The sequence below is a fragment of the Branchiostoma lanceolatum genome, chromosome 12 (genome assembly GCF_035083965.1).
Source record: "Branchiostoma lanceolatum isolate klBraLanc5 chromosome 12, klBraLanc5.hap2, whole genome shotgun sequence".
Taxonomy (NCBI): Eukaryota; Metazoa; Chordata; class Leptocardii; order Amphioxiformes; family Branchiostomatidae; genus Branchiostoma; species Branchiostoma lanceolatum.
In genome coordinates, this window is record NC_089733.1 from 17,761,076 (window position 1) to 17,784,671 (window position 23,596).

Consider the following 23,596-nt stretch of genomic DNA (forward strand, 5'->3'; position numbering starts at 1 on the left):
AGAACTGTCATGAAATAAGGAACTGTTTACTATGTTCACTGTCACTAAACCACTTTTAATTTGTGGTTTCCTCGCCTCAACAAGTATTGTACTTTTGATATTAATTGTTTGGTACATGATGTGTATATTTGTCATTTGTTCACTTTTAAGAACTGTAGTCGAACTCTACAATTCAGGGTGATTTTTCCCCTGCTCATTTACATGTACGTTTGCACTTTGTGAAAGAACTTGTAAATACTGCATGTCAAGCACGGTGGAAGACGAAACACATTTTATTTCAAGTTGCCCCTTCTACGATCAAGAAAGAAAGGCGCTGTTTCAAGAAGCCACCAAATTCCATCCAAATGTCTCCATGTTAACAGACAAAAAGAAAACTACTCTCCTCTTAACATCACAAAACCCACACATTATAGGAAAAGTGGGATCATTCGTCTTCCACTGTCTTGGAAAAAGAAGTCAAACCCAAATAAGATAGAATTTAGTGTTAGTATTTAGACTAGAAAAGTCACATGCTGTATTGTTACATATTGTCTGTCCGTCCTTTCATGTTACATGTACTTGCAATTAGCCTACGGGCAGAACTTGCAATAAACTTATTTTTATAATGAATCTTCCCTTGATCGGTGCAGGGCCAGCCAACCCAGACAACCCTCCCGAGGACGGACGCTTGAAGAGCGAGACCATGGTCAAGGAAAACAGACGTTATTACCTGGACCTTAAAGAGAATGCGCGTGGCCGATTTTTGAGGGTCAGTTTCCAATTTGTTTTTACTTAAGTTAACAACAGGCAAGGATCACAAGGATGAAAATAAAGCGAAACCAGGGATGAAATTTGTTTATTAGAATAGGTGCACAGAAAAAAATGTAGGTGCACAGAATAAGATTTGGAAAAATCATGGAGGATGGAAACATGGAAAAATCGTGGTAGGACATCTGCTGGCTCAAATCACTCCGACCAATCGACCTCTTTGAAACTCAGATTCGAATCAGCCATCACTTCGTAATTTGCCTTAACGACTAAATCTGGCAAAACAAAGTTGCCAGTTGGATGTGGAAAGGTGTCAGCTTTTAAAGAATGTTTTCAGATTGACAATTATGGCAGTTTTGAAATGATACAAGCTGACCGCCATTATACCTTTCGAATATAAGTACTTGTGCTCGAGTAAAGGTTTCATGGCGGTCGGCTTGTATCATTTCCAAACTGCCATATTTGTCAATCTGAAAACATCCTTTAAAAGCTGACACCTTTCCACATCCAAGGTTTCTACTCTACTTTACTGGCGTCTTTATTTTGACAGATTTAGTCGTTAAGGCAAACTATAAAGCGATTTGTCGGGTCATGGCTGATTCGAATCTGGGTTTCAAAGAGGTCGATTGGTGGGGGTGGAATGGCACTTTTCCTTGCCCTTGGCAATCGGGCGAATGGTCCAACCCTGCCATGGTAACGGTAGGCAGCCCTCAGTATGCTTATCGATAAGTTACACATTGATCAGGGATTTCTCTTTCCAGCTGTCAAGGTGGAAATGGTTTCAGTTTGACAGGTTATTGATTAAGGTGCTCCTTCATTTTCATCACAGCTCAAACAAGAGCCCCTCCTTTTCGCATTGGTGATATCTTATGCGCAGAGGGTGTTTTTGTGTTAAACTTTATTTCTGTTTGAATCTACATAATGTCCTTGGAATGGTTTGCTTGTTAGCCAGGAATCTCAATCCTATTCTAGCTGCCGTTAGATGCTCTGTTGTGACACATTGACATCCAGTGATGTTATTTGGGGGGAAGTCATCTGTCAAAATGAATCCTTTAATGAAGGGTGTGATAATTGTTGTATGTCTTGTAAGTAGAACGATCCCGTTGCCCATCCCACCTCCATCAAAACATAGAAAATCAAAATTTAAACATACAGATAAAAATATTTCATTTGACTCTACATGACACGAATGTACAGTTGCATAAAGAATAATTTTATGATAATAAGTTTATTGCAAGTTCTTGCCCGTAGGCTAATTGCAAGTACAAGAAACATGGAAGGACAGACAGACAATTAGTAACAATATAGCATGTGACTATTCTAGTTCAAATACTAACACTAAATTCTATCTTATTTGGGTTTGGTTTAGTAATGGAACTTTATCTATATTTGAATCATGATTTAGGTGTCCATTGAATTATTTGCTTGTGCCTGTCCCCAGCTTAGCTGAACCATCAATTAGTTTCAATTAGTTTAGTAATGTCTTTATTCATTAGTTTGGCTGTTCAGCACGCACAGCTAGGGCTGCCCAATTAGCCTGTGGCTATCACAAAGGGCTAGCCTTGCTGACAAAGACAATACATTAGTCATTACAATGGAATTAGACATGGACAGCATGTCTAGTAATATTTAGTAATGGAAACTTTATCTACATTTTAATCTACATGATTTAGGAGTCCATGGAATGATTTGCTCGTGCCTAGCTAGCCTGTGGCTATTACAAAGGGCTAGCCCTGCTGACAAAGACAATACATTAGTCATTACTGACAATGGAATTAGACATGGACAGCATGTTTAGTAATGTTTAGTAATGGAAACTTTATCTATATTTTAATCTACATGATTTAGGTGTCCATGGAATGATTTGCTCGTGCCTGTCCCCAGGTTAGCCAAACCGTCAACCGCGGACCACGGACACAGATCGCTTTGCCGGCCCAGGGCCTGGTCGAGTTCAGAGATGCGCTAACGGAATTGCTGGATGAGTTCGGCACCGATGACATGAGTGGTAATTGTTTAAAACGAGACCCTTTTGAGACCCTTTTTAACCTTCTCCCTGCTGCCTAACCCTGTAACCAATACAAATTTGGAGCCAAAGGGCTACTGCAGCAGGGAGAAGGTTAGAGAGGTAGACAAGCATGTTATCGAGTTAGTAAATTCCTTAGATTGAAGTTAAAGCTTATCTGAAGGTTAAAGAGATACACAAGCTTGTTACCAAGTTAGTAAATTCCTTCGATTGAAGTTAAAGGTTATCTGATGTGAAATGTATGTGTGTTAGTCGAAGAGTATGTGCTGATATATATATAGATAGATTTATGTACATATATATATTTAAAGAGAGAGAGAGATTTATATAGATATAGATAGATGATAATGTAAGATAGATATGTATGGCACACACTATTCACTTTACATTTGGAAAGAAAAAAAGGAAATTCAAAAGACCTAAAAAGTCAAATGTCGCTGTGACTCTATAAGATTATGTTCTGACAGAAATATAGATATTACAATGTGAACGGCAACATTTTCGAGTGGCGTGTGAAATTTTCGTGTACATCTAGTATACAAGTGCGATTACCTTGAAAGACAAACAATTGACCAGTATAACCTTATAGTCATTTACAATCTAACAGTCATCTAACAAATGATGAAATTTTAGGTCCTCTGGCAGCTGTCCTTCGTACTGCAGCAGAACTTCTGGTTTTTCTACCAGGTCCTCCATATTTAGAAAAGGCCATGGTCATCTTGGTGTGGTAGATATAGCTCTTTAGCTCGGGAAGAAGTGACATAAGTTTGGGCCCTCTAGCAGCTTTCTTTGGAACTGCAGGGGCAGTTTTGTTGGTGACGTTGACATTCTCGATACTGACTTGGTTTTACTCCTGTGTGGTCAGCAGAACAACCAGAACTCCCTGAAGGTCGTCACATGAGGGTGGAAAATAAAAACTTCTACTTTGACATTGGCAGCAACAACAGAGGTGTCTACATGCGCATATCAGAGGTACGGTTTGCGTCTTTTTCTTTTGGTCAAGAATGGAGTAAACATGGAGATGCATGATATTTTAGTTTACCCTAAGGGAGTTAAATGTTGTTTTTGATGTGTTTATGTGTATATATTAGTGTGTGTTTGTGTATATGTATGCGTGTGTGTGCGTGTGCATGGTTGTGTATGCATGTGTGTGTGATGATGCTGTAGAAGAGTGACGCTGAAGAAGAGTGATGGATGTCACTCAAAACGTCTGGAAGTAAATCTCCAAAGTTTATCCAGTTGTAAAGTGTGAAGTCTTTATTTATTGTTTACCTGAATGTCTAACCTTCATAAACTTACCTACAAATGGTTTGCACCCGCAGGTGAAGAGCACTTTTCGCACATCAATAACCATTCCGGAAAAGTCATGGGTACGTTTCCGAGACATCTTCGGTGACTATGTGGAAAAGATGAAAGAAACACAACAAAGAAAAGAACAGCAGGACAGAAGTTCAGGAGACTGAGGAAGGAGGAAGGTGAGGGCTTTTAACCTTCTCCCTGCTGCCTTAGACTTACCCTGGGTTCCAGACTGTTTATCGGGCCTTTTAGCCGGTTCCCTTTAGCCGGTACCTTGTAGTCAGTTCCTACGGCGGCACAGAGACCCCAGCCCGCAGAACCCTAATTAGCTCACCGGGGGATTTCTAGCCGGGGAATTGACCGGCCCTCCCACGGGCTCAACTCCCCGGAGTGTTGATTAAGACCGGGCGGGCTGACTGTCCTTTGGCCACCGTAGGAAATCGCTAGCGACCCGGTTCTAGTCTGGTGCCCAGGGAGCCTTAGACTCTGACCAATAGAGAATGGGGTGCCAAACGGCTACTTCAGTGTGCTTAAGGTTAACCTCAAGAGGTCAGAGGTCAGCTATAGCTGTGGTATCCACTGTTGGTAGGCTCCTCCTAATTTTGTTTATTTCTTTGGTTTTCAATACTTTATTTGCTTGATATTTCAGTTCAGGGCTCACTAAGGTTACTGAGACCTATAGGATCCAGTCAAGCTTGCTTTATACTTATGTTATAGACATTTTTGCTTTGCTTTGTTCTGTTTCACTTATTTGGGAGCCTATCTCATGGTGGTATGCCATGCGAGTGTTACACCTGAGAGCACTCTTGTTTAGTTTCCTACCACATTGTCTATTATACTAACTTATTTTTTTGTGATCTCCTGGAAATCTATGTGCTTCCTGCAGAATGAACATTAATCTTAAACTATACAGAGCGCGTATCGGCCTATTTTGCCAAATTCCCCTGTTATGTTTGTACAAAGACCACAAAGTGAAATGGCGGTTCTACCAGGTGTTTTTGATTGCCCTGTGTCTCATTCTTACCTCCAATCATAATGGTATTCAAATGACAGCCAATCAGGAGAACGATCTGAAAACTAATCAGTTAATGCATCATATGCAAAACGCAAACCACCAGGTGACAATCCTGTACCATGAGAATTTACTGATTGAGCATTGCAATGACCAGGTAAATCTAATCTGTCTGGCATTTGACATCCACCCGAACCCAGGACCAATTAACAACACCTGTGGTACCTGCAGTAAGAGAGTCACCAGTAAACACAGAGCTATATGTTGCGACACTTGTGATACATGGTTTCATGCGGCTTGTGTAGACCTATCAATCGAGGACTATGATTACTTGTCGAACAGTAGCGATCAGTGGGATTGTTTTGGATGTGCCATGCCAAATGCGTCTCATTCCTTCTTTGAAGACCCCACTTACCTACTAGACCACTACCAGACTAATGTTAGCCTTTTGTCAGATAACGTAGACCATCAGCATATCTTTGACCATTTGAAATCTAAAAAGGGTTTGAAAATAGTACATCTAAATGTACGTAGCTTGTTACCAAAACTTGATGAGTTAAGAACTGACATGATACACAATCCCATTGATGTGCTAGCGCTCACTGAAACCTGGTTGGATGCCAGTATCGGTGACAGTGAATTGTACATATCTAACTATACGCTTTACAGGAAAGACAGGAACCGGCATGGGGGTGGCGTGGCTTGTTACGTAAATGACCGTCTGCAACACAAATTGATTTCCCAATTAACTGATTTTGATATAGAAAATGTCTGGGTAGAGTTAAAGTATCCAATAGGGAAACCCATTGTTATTGGTACTGTTTACCGCCCACCAAGCGCAACCACAGATTTCTTTAAAATTCTTGAACCAGCCATGACCGCCGCCACGGGGCTGTCTGATGAAGTTTTTGTACTTGGTGACCTGAATTGTGACACTCTTTCTAAAAGCTCCAGTAAGAAAATAGATGATTTCTGAAACTTATTTCAAGCTGCTCAACTTATAGACAAGCCAACACGTATTACTGAAAACTCATCTACATGCATTGACGTCATCATTACGACCAGCCCGGAGAACGTTACGGACCACGGCGTCTGCGCAACAGGACTCAGCGACCACTCATTCACATACGCCGTAAGGAAGTTAAATCAACCAAGAGGTGTTCCCAGAACAGCTACAGTTCGTTCATACAGAAACTTCAATGAATCATCCTTCCAAGAGGAACTATTTGCTGCGCCCTGGAGCAAGGTGGAAGAGCACACCGATGTTAATGAAGCACTGAACTGTTTTCATTCTATATTACATAATATCTGTGATAAACATGCTCCGTGGGTGACCGTACGTATTCGAGGACACGAGCCACCCTGGATGACACAAGAATACCTGTCGATGGCCCGTGACCGAGATTACTACTTCCACCAGGCTAAAAAGACAAAACACCCAAGTACATGGCAGACAGCAAAGCGTTTACGCAACAGATGTAACAATATGTCTCAATATCTGAAGAAAATGTACTACCAAAATGAAATTGAATCCAAGTGCAATGATAGTAAAGGTCTTTGGTCAACATTAAAAACACTCTTACCGGGTCAAGCTAAACACGCTGATAAAGTTACGAAACAGAGTGAAAACAATATTGCAAATGAATTTAATTCATATTTCACTTCTATAGGAGCCAAACTAGCCGCAGCCTTCACCAGTGTGTATATGTCAACTATAGGACCACCTAAGGCTATGTTTGATTTTACCAACATACCAACAGAATTCACACATAAACACCTGCTGAATATCCCTCTTGGGAAGAGTACAGGGGTAGATGGAGTAAGTAGCAGACTAATCCGCCATGCTGCTCCAGCCATAGCAACACCACTGACATACATATACAATCTGTCACTCTCAACAGGAACCGTACCTGCCGGCTGGAAGAAGGCCAAGGTCACACCACTACACAAGGATGGGGACAAAGCTGACTGTAGTAATTACAGACCAATATCAGTCATTCCATCTTTTATGAAAATCTTTGAGAAAGCAATACATTCACAAGTCTACAACTTTCTTACCGAGCACAACATCCTGAACCCCTCACAATCAGGATTCAGACCGAAACATTCCACCACTACGACATTAATCAATGTGACGGACACAATCCTAAATAACATGGACAAAGGCCTTTTGACAGGTGCAGTTTTTCTGGACCTTAAAAAGGCCTTTGACACAGTGTCCCATGGAGTTCTACTTGACAAGCTACGGATAAATGGTATACAAGACAATGAATTGTTATGGTTTCAGTCATACCTGTCAGATAGATGTCAGGTAACGGTCGTAGACGGTACCACTAGTGACTGCCTTGGAATAGCTGAAGGCGTCCCGCAAGGTTCCGTTCTTGGACCGTTATTATTCATATTGTACATAAATGACATGCCGAACTACATTACCCATGGTGAAATAGTACTCTATGCTGATGACACGGCACTTTTCTATGCATCGAAGTCTGTTACTGATATAAACACAGCCTTAAATGCTGACCTCCGCAATATTGAGAGGTGGCTAGATGCAAACAGACTGACACTTAATGTCCGTAAATGCAAGTCTATGCTCTTTGGTACTGTACGAAGGCTGCGCCTAGGTAATGAACAACTTAATCTTACTCTTTCGGGAACGTATTTGGAAGTGGTTTCATGTTTTAAATATCTAGGTGTTTGGTTTGACCCCAGTCTAACTTGGAACATACATATCAACAAACTGTGTAATGCGGTGTCATCTAGGCTAGGAGTGATACGCCGTTTAGCTTCCATTTTACCTCCTAAGTCACTGTGTATGCTATTCAATTGTATGATTCTTCCAAAGATTGAATATTGTGATACTGTTTGGGCCAACTGTGGGAAAACTCTCTCTGACAATGTCCAGAAACTTCAAAACCGAGCAGCACGGCTTGTCCTCGGTCTGTCACGTACAGCACATGTGGATAATGTACAGTTGTCTGTTTTAGGTTGGAGTTCCCTCGCATCTCGCCGGCAAATGCACCTCCTGCAAACTGTTTTTAAATCTATTCACCAACAAGTGCCAGAATACCTACAGATATTTGTCAGAACATCTCACACTTATGCAACAAGACATAATTCAAACTTATCTTTGCAACTCCCGAAAGTCAGCCTAGAATCTGGTAGGAGAAAATATGCGTTCAGGGGTGCATTTGCCTGGAATGAGTTGCCGGCCACAGTTAGAGCGGCTACGTCGGGCCAAACTTTTAAAAAACAAGTAAGACAGTACTGCTGACCTCTGACCTCCAGACCCGGCCTGCCATATCGACTATGATTTAAGGATTATGATTTGGATTCGACGCTCGGTTATGTATATATTATCTTTTTTGGTTACTTTCTGTTCATTATTCTATGTTATTTACTTGTTATGTTATTTAGTCTGTTTATGTTATTTTGTACAGGGCACGCCTGAAAAGCAGTGCGGTTAGCACTGAGTGCGTCCACCCTGGATAAAGAAAACAGAAATAAAATAAATAAAATAAACCTTCTCCCTGCTGCCTTAGACTCTGACCAATAGGGAATTGGGTTAGCCTCCGTTGCAGGCTCTGACGCGGCTTTTTTGGGGGGCAAAATGATATGTTTTGCAGCCAGCCCGTAACCATCACCCAACCCTGTAACTAATAGCCGCTATTAGTTACAGGGTTGGGTGATGGTTACGGGCTGGCTGCAAAACATATCATTTTGCCCCCCAAAAAAGCCGCGTCAGAGCCTGCAACGGAGGCTAGAATTGGGTACCAATGGCTACTTCAGTGTGCTAAAGGTTAAGAGATCAAAATACATTTAACAACAAAGGCATTATTTTCAGACGGCACGTTCATTTTTTCTGTACACTAGTATGCGAGTATGATCCACTTGAAAGACGGACAATTGACCAGTATAATCATGAAATTTTTGGTCCCCTGGCAAGTTTCCCTGGTACTGCAGCAGAACTTCAGAATTGCCCTGATGAAGATGACAGACGGTTATTAAATTGACAGCTTGTGTTCAATATGTGGTTGTGAATTAAGAACTTTGCTATTCAGTCATTCACCAGCCTGATTGAATGTTACATGTGCATGTCTTGTACATGCTGGGCCCCTTTGGAAATCAACCCAGCTGTCTTATGATGAAATAGATAAATAAATGAATAAACTTGTTTTTTTTTTTCAGCCTGTTCTGCAGACATTTCCAACACTTCGTGCTGCCTGTCAGACTTGGACCTGCTCAAAGGAGTGGCTCGTGTTTTTTCAACTTCGTTTGTAATTTGTTCCCATCAGAATCAGTATTTCATATGGACAGTTATCCCGTTCAGCAACTGAAGAGACTTAGAAGCAGTCTCCTGGTTTCTGTAGTCGTCAATGTTGTACAATATTTTCCTACACATTGTAAGTTCTGGCTTAGAGATTTGGAATGAAAGAACAAAATACATTATTCAAAATAACAACCTGAAAGAATGTGGTATTTAAGAGTTGTGTACACCAACACCAACTGAGTTTCAGTTGAAATTTGCACACTTAGCGTTGATTAAAACCTACTACCAATTGTAGCTATGGATTTGAATCTATGTCGTTGCATTGTTACCATAGCAACCCATGGTGCTCATAGGATGACCTTTGACATAATTGGCTGATTTTGCAATGGTCTGTAGGAAGGTGACTATAGAAGCGTTTGCTGTACTTGAGTGCACTGCTGTCCGTTTGTTTGGAGTTGCTAAGAAAGAGAGAGAGTGTAACGTGTCAAGCATATCTTCTCTAATACATGTAGGTGGTAAACTATTTGTACTGAGTTTCTCTACTCTACTTTGTCGGTGTTTATTATTGTGTTGGTCATGTGAGTATGGATCTAAACTACTGGAGTCAAGGACACTGGTTTGGTACACCCGAAAGACAATCCCTCCACAAAACACAGCAGGCACCAGTCATGTTAACCTTCTCCCTGCTTGTGTAGCCTTGTAGCACCACATATGTATTGGCTACGAAGTTAGGTAGCAGGGAGAAGGTTAAGAAGTGAACGTTTGTTCCAGCATGGTAAGCTTGTCCGATAGGACTGACAACCTGAGTCAAAGATAGGAAGCTCAAATAAGAAAAGTCACAGATTCCTGGTTAGCTTTCACTCTCTGAAAAGAAAAAGACGGAATCCTAAGATTGGAGATGACACAATTTGGCAGCCTTGGCACAGAAGCTTAGCCTATCGCTGTCGTGAGTCATCAAAATTTACGACGGTTCGTTGCCAATTTTTCGGGATGGGTGTTTGAGGGTGTGCCAAAGGCACTGCATGTATTAACAGAAAGGAGGAGTCCAAAAGTTTGGCCAGTTTTGACCAAATGAAAGAATTAAACAAAAGTCCTGGTCATAACATAAGATTATCCACTGGCTAGTGATGTAAACAAGAACGTTCTCAGTTTGGAAAATCCAGTCGAAAAGGCATCGCCACCGAGGTTTCACCAAAAAATGTTGTTAACATTCAGCCTGTCAGCTCAGAACAGCTTAATGCCTGAATATTAGAGCTGTGGATATTCTTCGTTATGTGCAGTATCGAAGTTGGTTTTGTTGTGGTGATGTAAGATATCAAGCCACTATGTGCCACAATGTTGTGGTCATGCTTTTTACTAGCCTTGTCAATCAAGACCCAACGATTTGACTATAACATAAATGTAAATGAAAGATTCTTCATATGAATGACAATAATGTTTGTCAAACATTCCTCCACAGCTAGCATCGTTGATACATGTGAAATACTGTATGTTTATTAATCGACTTTCTGTTGTTTAAAAAGTTTGATTTTTATTAGATGAACTTCTGAAAGTGGTCACAGATTTGAGTGTATAAAGTTAAGATTCTGTTGATTCTTCTGCATGTAGTTTCTTTTGAGTATGCAGATCATCATCAATCAAATGTAATTTTTACATAAAAGTAATATGTATTACCATCTTTTTTATGTGTTATTTTCTTAAATATTTATGCCAGTGCGTGTTCTATGTAAACTTTTAGCACTTAATTTCTGGAACTTCATGTAGCTAGCCTTGATAATATTTTGTGATGGTTGACGTTTACCAGTCGGCATGTTGTCATTTTTTGTGATGAAGTGCAAGCAAAAACTTCCCACTACAAAACCCATGCTGGTTTGGATGTACTGAATATTTAGCTTGATTTTTGCATTGTAAGAAAAACAATTCTTACTCAGTTTTGATTAGTATTATATAGATGCCATCGGTACAATTTTCACGTCTTGACAACTTGCCTTGTGTTTGAAACAGCTTTGGTCACACAACGACTTTGAGAATCCAGAAGCAAAAGATGTCGGCTTCTGTCGTATGGTGCTGTCAGTAGTTTGCTGTTCTTCCAAATCCTGCTTCGGTTTTTTGGTGCTCCATACGCGCAGGTCAGTCTAAATCACACGGGAGGATTGACAAGCTAGGAACTCGACTGTCAAAATCACTAGTAATTTGGTGCGGGCCTATCGGAAACGTTTTGTGATCCTTGCATGACTGCAATCTTTTTTAAGATGTGGCTCTATGCACCAAATTCTTTGACCAAAATACAGTAAGACATAGGTAGCTCCAGTTCTAAAAGAATGCCACAAGTCGATTTTTGTCTGATAGTGGTCGGTAAACTGAACTTTGCTACGAGAATGACTGTGAATCGTCCCTTACTGTTACTTACAATTTTGTATACCCTATACTTCTTACTTGGTTGGTTGACTTGTGTAAGTGTGGTCCAATGGTATATCTGTAGTAGCAGGACGGGCATTAGAAGGTGTTGTTGAAGACAATGTTAATGAGGAGACCAAATACCGTGTACAGATGTCAAATCTTGTCCACACTTTTCAGTCAATCACTTGCAGTACATCCTGTTCGAAGAAAACAGAAAAAAAAGGAAGGTTTTGGTCCAGACAAACCGACGCTTGTTGAATTGAGCAGTTTGCCAAGTCACTAGTTACCTGTGTGGTGCTGCGTTGCTGCGCTGATTTCCATCGGTGCGATAAAACGTCGGCCTATATGTTCTTATTACCACGTGTACCAAATAGTGATTCGGACGGTTGCTGCTAGGTTGACCACTTTGGTCGTGGCAAACATTTTCACAGCATAATAATTTATGGAAGTAATTGATTGAGTAGTAGTGAACATTTTCTGAATCTGGGGGCGTTTTCATTCTCTGTGTCCCTGCAAGTCTTACCAGTGGAGCAGGTAAAAAAACCGTGTCTCTCACTGGAACTAGTTAACTGCCTTTTGCAACACTAAGATGGACGCTACTGTCGTGGTGTCCACCGGCCTTCTTTTGCCAATGTCAACATACCTTAACACTGTTGAATGGACATGTGGTTTCTGGAGACCATTTGTTTTAGACATTTTTGTGAATGAGAGATAATTTCATAATAAATATGAAAAAAAGGCTTCAATTGGTGTTCGAGTTTTCATGACTCCTTGCTACTTTTTGAGTGTCATTCAGTCAGTTTCTGTGGCAACCCAAATATTTGATGTATATCAGGGTTTTTTCTAGAAGAATTGAATAAGAGGGAGCACACACAGGCGAGGGAGCGAATTCTATGTATTTATGGAAGAATCGACTGCTGAGTGAAGGCTGTATGATGGATATTAAGCTAAAATCTGAATTCTACAAGGGGGTGCTGGGCTGAAACAAGAGGGCGCAGCGCCCCTCTTTCCTGATTTAAATGAACCCCTGTATATACAGTCAAACCTGCCCAAGGCGACCACCCGGGGGACTGAGCAAAAACGAACGCCATGGAATTGTATTGAGATTTGATATGGGTATCTTTGAATGATGTGAACAGCAAATGCATATTTGTTTTATATTTTTTTACAGAACTTTTGTAGAAACCTCTATTGGTACACACACTACACATTCTATGACATTATTTGCTATTCATTAAGAATAACTGACAGTGTGAATTCATTTATCTTTGTGGGGATTTAATTTCCTGGTAGGAGGGGGAAATAGTCTGTATAACGCAAACTCCAGCTGTCCGGGGGTTTCTCTCCGCGGGTTGCGAGGTGGTTACAGGGCCGCGAGCGGTCACAAGAGGCTTGATTGAATTCAGGCTAGAGGGGGAAAGTGTTGGGTAAGGTCACCCTTCCCACTAGACTGATTGCTGAGTGAGCTATCAAAATTGCATTTGTTTATGTGACCCTTGATTTAATAATCTGAATATGATTTATGATGTAAAAGTATGATTTAAAAGATAACCAAATGCAAAAAGATTTGTTGCTTGGGTACCATCCTCCGTAGTAACCGCTGGCTCAGTCTTTTTATTTGCTGACTACGTGGTCATCATCATCATCGGTCGACCCCGGGGGGGACAGGGCGAGTCCATGCACAACCGCCGACCACTCCATCCTGTCTGCCATGGCCGCACTCAGGTCCTCCATATGAATTCCGGTGTCTCTGGACAGAGCCCTCGGGAAGGTCAGCTTCCTGGAGTGTGTTTTTCCCCGGGGCCTCCACAGAATGAGTGAGGAGATTATCTCCTCACTTGCCCGAAGGCAGTGACCAGCAAACTGGACCCTTCTCTGTCTGAGTCTGTGTGACACCCGGGGTAGAGAACCACGTGGTAAGTAAGCGAAAAGATTGAGCTAGCGGTTACTACGGAGGATGGCATTTATGAAATTCGTTGAGTGCTAAGTGGTTGCAACTTCTACTTTAAAGGCAACCAAAGCAATATTACTGGGCCAAAAAATGCTGATATCTTTATGGTAGCGACATTTACTAACATTATTTAGCACATTTGCGTAATAACTTCATACTTTTAGTATTTTAAAGTCGCGCAAAATTGTGCCGTACGATGATTCCCTTCGTTTCGCGAGCCTACAAAAACTCAGTGAGTTCTCACATCACAACGTCATATTTTTGCATCATGGTCTGGACGTTGCTATACATTATGATTGTGTTGTTTTAACTAATCATGTGTAGAAATTAGTAAATAAATTGACTTTCAAAATCCGATTTTTAGAACCCTAATATTGCTTGGGTTTCCTTTAAGCTCTAGTGGAAAGAGGGTGTAACTCCATGTGTCCTACAGTTCATGGATATGTCACGACCAAACCAGCTGTCTTTCCCTATCTGCTGGCGTCTTCGTTATCTGGATAATGTTTGCTCTGTTGCCATGGCAACATAAGGTGAAGGCCAGGTGCCTTTGTTACCGGGACGATACATGTTTTGTTACCATGGCAACAGGAGTGGAAGGTCGAGTATACCTGTAGGCAAGATCGAAAGACGAGGCATTTTATCTATTCAGGGTTTCTTTCAGTACCAATGTCGACAGAACAGTGAAGATATCAGACAATGACCTAGTCTCTACCAGACTAACTACGCCGGCTATAGGAGGAATATTTGCCAGGGTTTCATTTGCAGGCTCTGTTAGTTAAAAGTTAGTTAAAATCCTCCCACACCATTATTGATGTATAGGGCGGTGCCCATCTCCGTTTCATAGCCCTGGGCCACACTGTTGTGCAATCACTGTAGCAGGGGTCTAGTCCACTGGCAGTGAAGTGTGTTTAACTTCCATACTGTTTCAGAAGTATGTACCATTTTTATAAAGTCTTTGGTATGACTCAATGCGCCTCTTGTCCAGAGATGTCCTACCCGGGGCTTGAACCCGGGCCTTCTAGTCCAAGTAATTGGAACCAGATGTGGTGAGAGACAAAGGCGCAGACCACTACACCACAGGGACACCCCTGCAGGCTCCGTAAGTCTGTCATATGTCGGCGAGAAGAAAGGCATTAAAATTAATCTGCTCATTTTCTGAAGTAAGGCAGCTTAGCCTACGCAGGCGAAATGTAATCTTCACCATGGACTGACTCCACTGGCTGATTATTCATTTCTCTGTCCAATTCTACGATTCATATTCCTGTAGGAGGGCCTGGTGGAGGCTACTAGAGCCTAGGGATATCAAGGTTGGGTTTCTGATAAGGCCATGTTGATTCCATTTTATGGATGACATCTTCACACGCATAAATTTTCGTTCGTTTCCAAACAAAAAGTTTTCAACCATACTGTAAATCGTTAAAAGTGGCTGGAAAATGAACAAATATATGCCTGGCATTGCCAAAGAATATCGGAAAACGGAAACTTATGTCGTGGAATACCCAAGTCAATTCCAAAGTCAAAGAAGAAGAAAGAACAAAAATGAAGAATCTATTATTCGGTATACAATATTCTGTGATTCACTTAGATTTCATAATGAAGGCAATTTTTTTTGCCAAACTTTTATTTTCTTGCACGCTTCCATCAGTTTTTTTGGGGGGTTCCCAGAGGATGTCATCCATATAAACAAATCAACATGGCGTAACTCGATACACAACATTTTTTTCCTAGGCCTAATGCATCATGATACATCATACATGTACACTCATGTGCTGTTATATTAAAAACAGGCAACAATGATGTCAAAAAGAAAAGATAGGAGTTTTCCAAAAAGTCAAGTACTATTCTGAAAACAAGCAACACTGAGTGACTAACATAGGAATACAATGCAAGTCCTTGACCACACGATAAATGCTTTGCGTTAAATTAGTAAAAAACATGCTAGCCTTATGCATAAAACTGATTGTGAGAGAATGGTCTTTTTTTTCTTCTTCTGCTTGGCAAGCTAAGATGTCAATACAAGTCCGTGAACCAACAAACTAAATTGGTGTGGCCTCAACTGAGGTTAACTGAGGACGAAGCATGATGCTTTTTCAAGTAGCTATGTAGTACAATGTGGCTTTGATACGGCTCATGTTTTTAGCCAAGCACACCATTGATAAGTGTGTTGGGTTCTTTTACATTCAGAGATTTAATGCCTGAAGCTTCCTCATACACAGAGCGAGCAGCTTTATGTCACCATCCAAAATGATGAATGCAATCTCTTACAGCATGTCCGACTCTGGGATTGAACCTATGAATCCATGTAATTTGATCCAAATGGCAAAGCAGTGGGAATGCTTACCACTCATACCACAGGAACATATCTACTGAGGAAAAATCACACGGAATGTTTGTATACTAAGTTGCAACATCTTGACAAACATTCATGTACACAAATCTTGGTTTAATCCAGGATAACAGTTACATTATCAAGTTTCCGGATGAAACAAATGAAAGTAGTTGTATTATTTGATGATTTATAATACAAATTAGTACACACAGTCATGTATAGATATTGTTTCATCCTCAAACTAACTTTTGTCTTTTTAAAATAAGTCTTCCTACATGTCTGAAGGCCAAACCATATGTTAAATCCTTGGTTCTCTAAACATTCCTACCCATTGATTTTGCAAACATTTTGCACACACTTAAGAATTCTCATTTAGTTCAACAAGTTATAAATGAAACTGTCCTGAAAATGCTCCAAGTAGACATTTTTCCGACATTTTTTTTCAAAAACTGGTGCATTTTTCTGACATTTTTTTCCCATTTACAATTCTATTTTCCTGTCTCTTGACCTGTTTCCAACTTTCCATATAAAACTGAAAACCAAGAATTTACTTAGGTTTTGCCTGTATTGTTACAGTAAACCACTTAGACTGTCATTTGGTACTTGATATGTCTGCACAATGCACTATCTTAAATCACTTCAACTCTAACTAAACACAACATCAGATTACAAAGCGTCACAAGTCTCAACTGTACGCTATCTTGATATAAACAACTTTTCAAACACTTGAAAGCCACTGTCATATTTCTCCAGTCTACTGTACATTCTGTAGAATTAAACCTTACATTTCGTAATGCACTAACATTACATGTTGTAACTTGCAAGTCACAAGTACCAAAGTTAGAGGTCAAACTGTGTTTAAGGTGTGCACATGTTTCGAGAAAACAAAATACTTGACATTCTATACTGGAAAGACTTCAAAATCACTCAATACATCAAGTATTCATTTCTATCATGACTCATGAGGTACCACTCTTAGCTTACCTTGACTTAGTAAAACCCACACTTTAAGGCTACTCTCTTGCAACTGTTGATATGTCTCAAAACTAATTCTTAGGCCACAGGTGGCAACTACAACTTAATTTTTCCTCTATAAACCTTATAGGAATGTACGTACAGAATAATGTATAGAATATCATGATTAATAAAAAGATTGTGATTTGTCCATTCCAGGGGATTTTCATCAATTGTCATCAAATCATCATCTATATTTCGGTATATCAATGTGTGTTTAGTTTAAATTTGTTCATCCTTCCTGACCATGAAGATTTCATAATGAAGGCAGCTTTTTTTTGGCAAAACTTTTTTTTTTATTTGCACGCTCGCATCAGTTTTGGGGTACCCGGAAGATGTCATCCATATAATGAAATCAACATGGCCTAACTCATGAATGAGACCTTAAGCCATCAAACGTTGCAAACCTTTGAAAAGCACAAGCCAAAATCAAAACGAAAATTGATGTTAGTTACCCACAAAGTCAAATTTGGGTGCCCAAAACATCACCACATGATTACACACGCGTTTTCATTGTCATAATACCTCAGTCTCTAGCCTATTGACAGTTAGAAAAATAAATAAACATCTTATAATTGACGGGTGGGAACAAGGCAGACTTTGATGCAGACATGATCACAGTAGTTTCCACCAAAGCTTCTCTTTGGGCAAAAGAAATTGTAGAAATTGGCAAAGGACAATGATTCGCCAAATTAGTTGGTAAGCCAGAGGAAAAAATTCCCTCAAACAGAAATTTTTTTTTTTTCAATTTGAAAAGCCACTAGATCCAATAATATATGAAAATTTGATAAACATATCCATACAGCACAGTTTCTTCTACAGTAATTTTTCAAGGTCTTTTGGCAGTGAAACTGACCAGCAATTTCTACCATTTACTTTGCCCTGAGACAAGTCTGAGATGCAACTACCATGATCGCAAACTGTGATACGGTCAGACACACCATCAGTATTTCACTACCAGCAATAAGCTGGTTCATAGTCTGTAGTGCACATGTGCAGTGATGCACTGTGGGTCATGTGTCAAAGTTGAGAGGCCATGACCTTGTCTTGGCATCTGGCAATACATAAAGAATTTACACTGTGCATGCACACTTCAAACTGTGAACTCAAGCTTAAACAGTCAAACCTGAACAAGTGACCACCTTTACATAAGGACCACCTGGCCAATATGTGACCACTTTTTGATGGTCTCTTAGACGGGTTTGCGGATTTGATGGGGTGGTCTACAGGGGTGGGCTAGTGGGGTGGGCTACCTCAGCCTCTACCCTTTCTGGACCTCAAGGCTGTGCATGGGGGTTTAGCATTGAATGGAATTTCCTTGAGGAAAAGATGGGTCACTCTGTGGGAGGGCCGGAAAGAATGCTTTATTTTGCTGAAGGATCATATTGCTTTGGGGATGCTACAGTGGGGGGTGGAGGTGGGCAATGAGCATACTGCATACATTTACTTCACATCGTGCAGGAGTTTGTTATCCCCAGTTTTAGATTTTTAAACATGGAGGACTATGTTCCCTGTTCCTTTATATACTGCCCAGTCAGGCCAACAGGACAGTAGCATTGTGGCTACAAGAAAGAAATGAGCAACAAAAGCAACACTATACATTGTACAAACACACACACTTAAAACATTCCAACCCACGCTCATGCACACTGACACACATAACCACAAAAACATTGTACATTGTATGCAAGCACATGCATTCAGGTACATTCTAGTCTAAATGTGAGACATATGTTTTGAATTTTGTCAAACAAAGGCTCTCTCATTCCCTAGCTGTTCTATGCAACTTCCAGTTTATTTCCCCATGTACCTCTTCACTAAAATCCTAATTAATTGTATACTGAGTACTTAGAAGTTTGTTTATGATAAATGGCTTTTCTACCAGTCTTGGTGCTGTTACCTTCCCTCTAGCCCACCCACAGCTTGACCCAGATCCTCTTCAAGGAAATTCCATAAGAGGCCAAACCCCCATGCACAGCCTTGAGGTCCAGAAAGGGTAGATGCTGAGGTAGCCCACCCCACTAGCCCACCCCTGTAGACCACCCCATCGAATCCGCAAACCCCTCTTAGACAATCTTTCCCATTCAAACAACCATCAAGAATCCTGTCCATGAAGACCAGACTTTATAGGTCCCCTGAGTGGTCTTCTTGGGCAGGTTTGACTGTACAATATTTCTGGTCTCCAAGGTTACTCCATGGCCTCTGGAATCTCACTTCCGTCAACGATGAGGGAATGCACAATGCCGTCTCTCCTTTTGCCGCTACTGATGGCTTTTACGTAGCAGCCGTGGTTGCCAATAGTGAAGTGGGTTTCTGTGCCGTCGTCGACAAACTCACCCTAAAGGTACAGGGAAGGCAAAAGAATGCATTTGAACTTCGCCCTGGCCTCTACAGTACTGTACAAGCATTCACATGTATGGCACATTAACATTTTAGAAGGGAGTCAGAAAAAGTATTCACAGAACTGTCTGCTATCTCTGTTCAACCTTCTTTCTGCTTGCTCGACAGAATTTGACATATTCCATCCTATAGATAGATTCAATCACATTTTAGAAGACAACCCTTACTGTGAACAGATAGGTAAATATATAAAAGAATGTTTAGACCTTAGCAGGGGTTTTTCTAGAAAAATTGAACAAGAGGGAGCACACACAGGCGAGGGAGCGAATTCTATGTATTTATGGAAGAATCGATCACTGAGGGAAGGCTGTATCCTGGATATTAACTAAAATCTGAATTTGACAAGGGGGCGCTGGGCTGAAACAAGAGGGCGCAGCGCCCCTCTTTCCTGATTTAGATTAACCCCTGCTTAGAACTAGTGGTGTAAGTCTTACGTTAAACTCGACATGTCGAATTATCTATATACTCATACGTAGGTTAGGTACCTCCCAGTATATATATTCGCACAATTAGCTCACGGCGCCTATTTGTTACCGGGTCCCGTATTGATTCTAACCCTGTGTTAAAAACTTCCAGGGCCCAGGCCATGCCCAAAAATAGGCCGGTAGCTGCAAGGTGCCCCACGGGACCACATAGCTATAGGGGTAATGCCCTGTGCAAAAAAACAGCCCTTCTTCCAATTGTGACCTAAGCATGCCAAGATACCATAAGTTGGTGGCAGGGCTGCGTGTGGATACCTACCGCAGTCTCCATCTGTTTGCCATTACACCAGATGTCCATGGTGTCTTTCTCTGCATAAAGAAACAATAAACAGGTCACGGATAGACGAGTGGGAACTGCCAGCTAGGGTGTACATGAAATGTCAAATGAATGAAAATGGATTATTTACCAAATGACAGTTACTCAAGCAACTCAGTTACTGAAACCTTCCAAATGCAAGGCAAACAGTTCTATAAGAAACAAATTCAAACTCTACTACTGGACATCTATCTTTCTACCTGGATGTCTAACCTTCCTAAACGTACTTCTATAATAAGTTTTACCTAGTACAATTCTGGTGTCTACGCCATCCAGGGTTAGAGTCCACGTCTTGCTGGTCTTGGATCGGTTTTCGATGAACTTCTCCAGCGACTTCCCGTCAACGTCCAGCGTGTACTGGTAGGCGAACCCGCTGACGGCCTCGATGAAGATGACGGCCTTGTGGCCCTTGCCTATCGTGAAGGACTCCTTTCCTACCAGCTTGAACATCCAGTTTCTCCGCAACAACTCCTGGGAGAATAAATGAAAGTTTTTTTGCAAGTTCTTGCCCGTAGGCTCAGAAAAATTGCAAGGACGGATAGATATCATATATGGCCTCCGTCGGTAATGGGTAACAACATAGCATGTGACCATTCTAGTCCAAATACTAACACTAAATTCTAACTTATTGGGTTCGACTTCTTTTTCCGAGACAGTGGAAGACGAACGATCCCACTTTTTCTGTAATGGGTGGGTTTTCTAATTTTTTTTGGGTGAAAATTTGCTGCCACCGACTTGTCCCATACCTTAAAAGGAGAGTAGTTTTCTCTTTGTCTGTAAACGTGGAGATGGAATTTGGTGACATGTCTGCAGACCAAGGAATTGGCTGATTGAAAAGGACTGGTGTTGGTCAGTCAAAAATTTGGGTAAGTCCAATTTTTGTGTTGGCAATTACAGCTCAACCTTGATTCAGAAATGGATAATGTTTTGGCCTTAGGAAGACATTTCTATAGTTCAAGAAAAGCCGAGCTTTCAGCGTTTTGTACGGTACCACTTACCTTGTTGTCGACGGTTACGACTCGCTTGCCTGTGGTTGTCCCGTGTTCAAACTGAACCTTGTGGACGCCGTCACTTAGCGCCACCTCCCACACCGCAACCACATCAGACATGGCGGCCATTTTATACTACTTCTGCAGGGTGGGATAAAAGGGCATGTTAGAAGAGCCAGGTTAAGACTTAATTCTCCAAGCAGAGGTTTCGGTCGAGTAGGGTAGGAGTGTCCGGCATTTTTTACGTAAAAAATCCCGGACACTCCTACCCTACTCGACCGAAACCTCTGCTTGGAGAATAGGATAAGAATAAGAAAACGTAAGGTTCGTCGATGAAAGGTTTGGCATCCAGGTCTACACAAACACACATACACACACACTGACACACATACAGACACACACATACACTGACACACACACATATACACTCACTTGCTCGCACACACACACACAGACTGATACACACACACACACTGACACACACACTGACACACACACTGACGCACATATATACACAGACAGACACACACACATTCGCAAACACACACACACACACACACACTCACAGACACACACACTCACACACACACACAAACACACACACAGACAGACACAGACAGACACAGAGACAGACACAGAGACAGACACACACACAGTGCTTCCCTCCCTTTAGTTGAAATAACAATAGAAGCAATCAAGCACATCATGGAACACAATCGTCTTAATTTATACATGTTACCTGTATTTTACGTTAATGATCATAAACCGTTTCGCTAAATGTCCCTCTTCAAATATCTGCAACTACATTTATTCCCACAGTTGTCTTCTAAAATTTTGATTTATAAGCAAAATGTTGGATTTCAGTGAAAGGTCTGGACCCAAACGTTACCATGGTGTTTGGGCCATCGCGCCAACCCTGCAACCCGGATGTCATATTTTAAACGTCCCGGTTGTTTCCAAACACATCAACTTGCGAAATCGGTAACGTTTACGCAGTATTACACATCATATGTCTTCTTAAATATGTATTTTTCACATACCTATCTCGGAAGCCTCCTGAAAACAACAAGACACCGCTGGAAGGAACGCTGCTTGCGTTTGGACGCGGTGTCAAGGATGAACGCATCAAGTGTGAAGAATTTATAAGCGCCTCCTGGCGAGATTTTACTGAACTATACATGGAACAACAGGTGTCTGTATATGTCATATGGCAAAATTGTAACTCCCGGCGAAGACTATGTACATATTGCTAGTATCTTCAACTTCAACTTCGGATACCCCCAAATAACCCCGCTAGGGGCAAAGTAGGGGGGGAGGAGGTCCAAGGCTACGGCGGGCAGGCCTCCAGCCTGGCGCGGAAAGACTCAACGGTGGGAGCAGTAACAACCGCGCCAGGCAGGGCGTTCCACTCGGGTATGGTGCGGGGGAAGTATAAATATTTGTAAGAGTCTGTTCGGGCGTTAAGTGGTTGAAATTTGAGCGTATGGCTTCCCCGGGTGCTCCGGATATCTGTATCTGTATGGACGTTCATTTATTCTATTTTAAAGTTAAAGTTAAAGTGCGGGGAAGAAGAAAGAGGGGTAGGCACAGAAAAGATGGTAGGAAACATCAGAGAACGGACAGGCATGGCACTAAAGTGGAACACGAAGAAAAACAGAAAACCGAGAAGGGTGGAGAAAACTTTGCTAGATCTTCAGTTTTGCCCAACAGTCAAATATCTAGACTTGTATAAAAGGGCCAGAATCTGTATCTACTTGGAGATTATGCCTTCCCTAGCTCTTGTCTACGATAATACAAGGTCGTCTGCAAGAGGTGCCAATCAAAATACCGGTAAGCCCTCAGATCTGTCCTTGAGCAAAGCCCGGTCGGGAGCAGCTCCCTTGGTGTTGGGCGGTAGCCTGTTATTAGTACAGTCATCTTATTTGCTACCTTCTGTAGGCAACGTATTACTAGAAAAGTTGAAAGGCCGTCTCAGCGCTAGCGCTTCAAAGTTAGTTGGTGACGTAATCGACTCGCACATGTTAATCAATTTAATACCAGTCTCTTTTTTTAAACCAAGAATGACCAAGCCATATAGCCTTGCAATTTGATCTCCAAGCAGATGTATGACTTTGCCTGCTTATATTCGGCATGATGTCTACCCTATACAATCACAGAATTAGAAGACGTTACAAAACAATCCCACCACCATTAATTCGTATTCCTTATGGAACTACACAAACCATGTATTATAGGCTCCATATGTTCATACATCTACAACTGTATTAGAAGCGAGAAGGAATTGAACCTGTACATAACAGTATCAGTCTTCAGATGTAGTAGAATTATCACGTTTTTAACATAGTAACACGTCCTGTCTCGTCGTGG

At 41.3% G+C, this 23,596-nt stretch overlaps 2 protein-coding genes across 4 annotated transcripts in view; one reads left to right on the top strand and one right to left on the bottom strand.

The window, feature by feature from the left end:
* LOC136445586 (transcriptional regulator protein Pur-beta-like) overlaps positions 1-12,494 on the top strand; it is a 33,793-nt gene extending 21,299 nt beyond the window's left edge. For 2 of the 3 annotated variants that reach the window (XM_066443676.1, XM_066443673.1), the window contains 5 exons: positions 630-748; positions 2,632-2,752; positions 3,636-3,742; positions 4,093-4,245; positions 9,267-12,494. In XM_066443676.1, coding sequence (XP_066299773.1) covers positions 630-748; positions 2,632-2,752; positions 3,636-3,742; positions 4,093-4,233 — 488 coding nt within the window. In that variant the 3' untranslated portion in view covers positions 4,234-4,245; positions 9,267-12,494. The remainder of the gene's footprint in view (positions 1-629; positions 749-2,631; positions 2,753-3,635; positions 3,743-4,092; positions 4,246-9,266) is intronic. The other variant, XM_066443675.1, reaches the window with a different exon arrangement.
* A 6,616-nt stretch (positions 12,495-19,110) lies between these two features.
* LOC136445596 (fas apoptotic inhibitory molecule 1-like) lies at positions 19,111-22,363 on the bottom strand. The gene is made up of 5 exons (XM_066443692.1): positions 22,270-22,363; positions 21,239-21,370; positions 20,486-20,711; positions 20,184-20,233; positions 19,111-19,380 (listed from the first exon to the last, which is right to left on the bottom strand). The coding sequence occupies exons 2-5, from the start codon at positions 21,356-21,358 to the stop codon at positions 19,231-19,233; spliced, it is 546 nt and encodes a 181-aa protein (XP_066299789.1). The 5' UTR covers positions 21,359-21,370; positions 22,270-22,363; the 3' UTR covers positions 19,111-19,230.
* Positions 22,364-23,596: the final 1,233 nt, after the last annotated feature.

What these genes read in the sequence shown, in the direction of transcription:
- LOC136445596 (XM_066443692.1), bottom strand. Translation starts at nt 21,358, where the DNA reads ATGGCCGCCATGTCTGATGTGGTTGCGGTGTGGGAGGTGGCGCTAAGT. An exon ending in AGACACCAGAATTGTACTAG is followed by an intron (nt 20,234 to 20,485) that starts GTAAAACTTATT and finishes TTCTTTATGCAG; the next exon opens with AGAAAGACACCATGGACATC. An exon ending in GCAAACAGATGGAGACTGCG is followed by an intron (nt 19,381 to 20,183) that starts GTAGGTATCCAC and finishes CTGTACCTTTAG; the next exon opens with GGTGAGTTTGTCGACGACGG.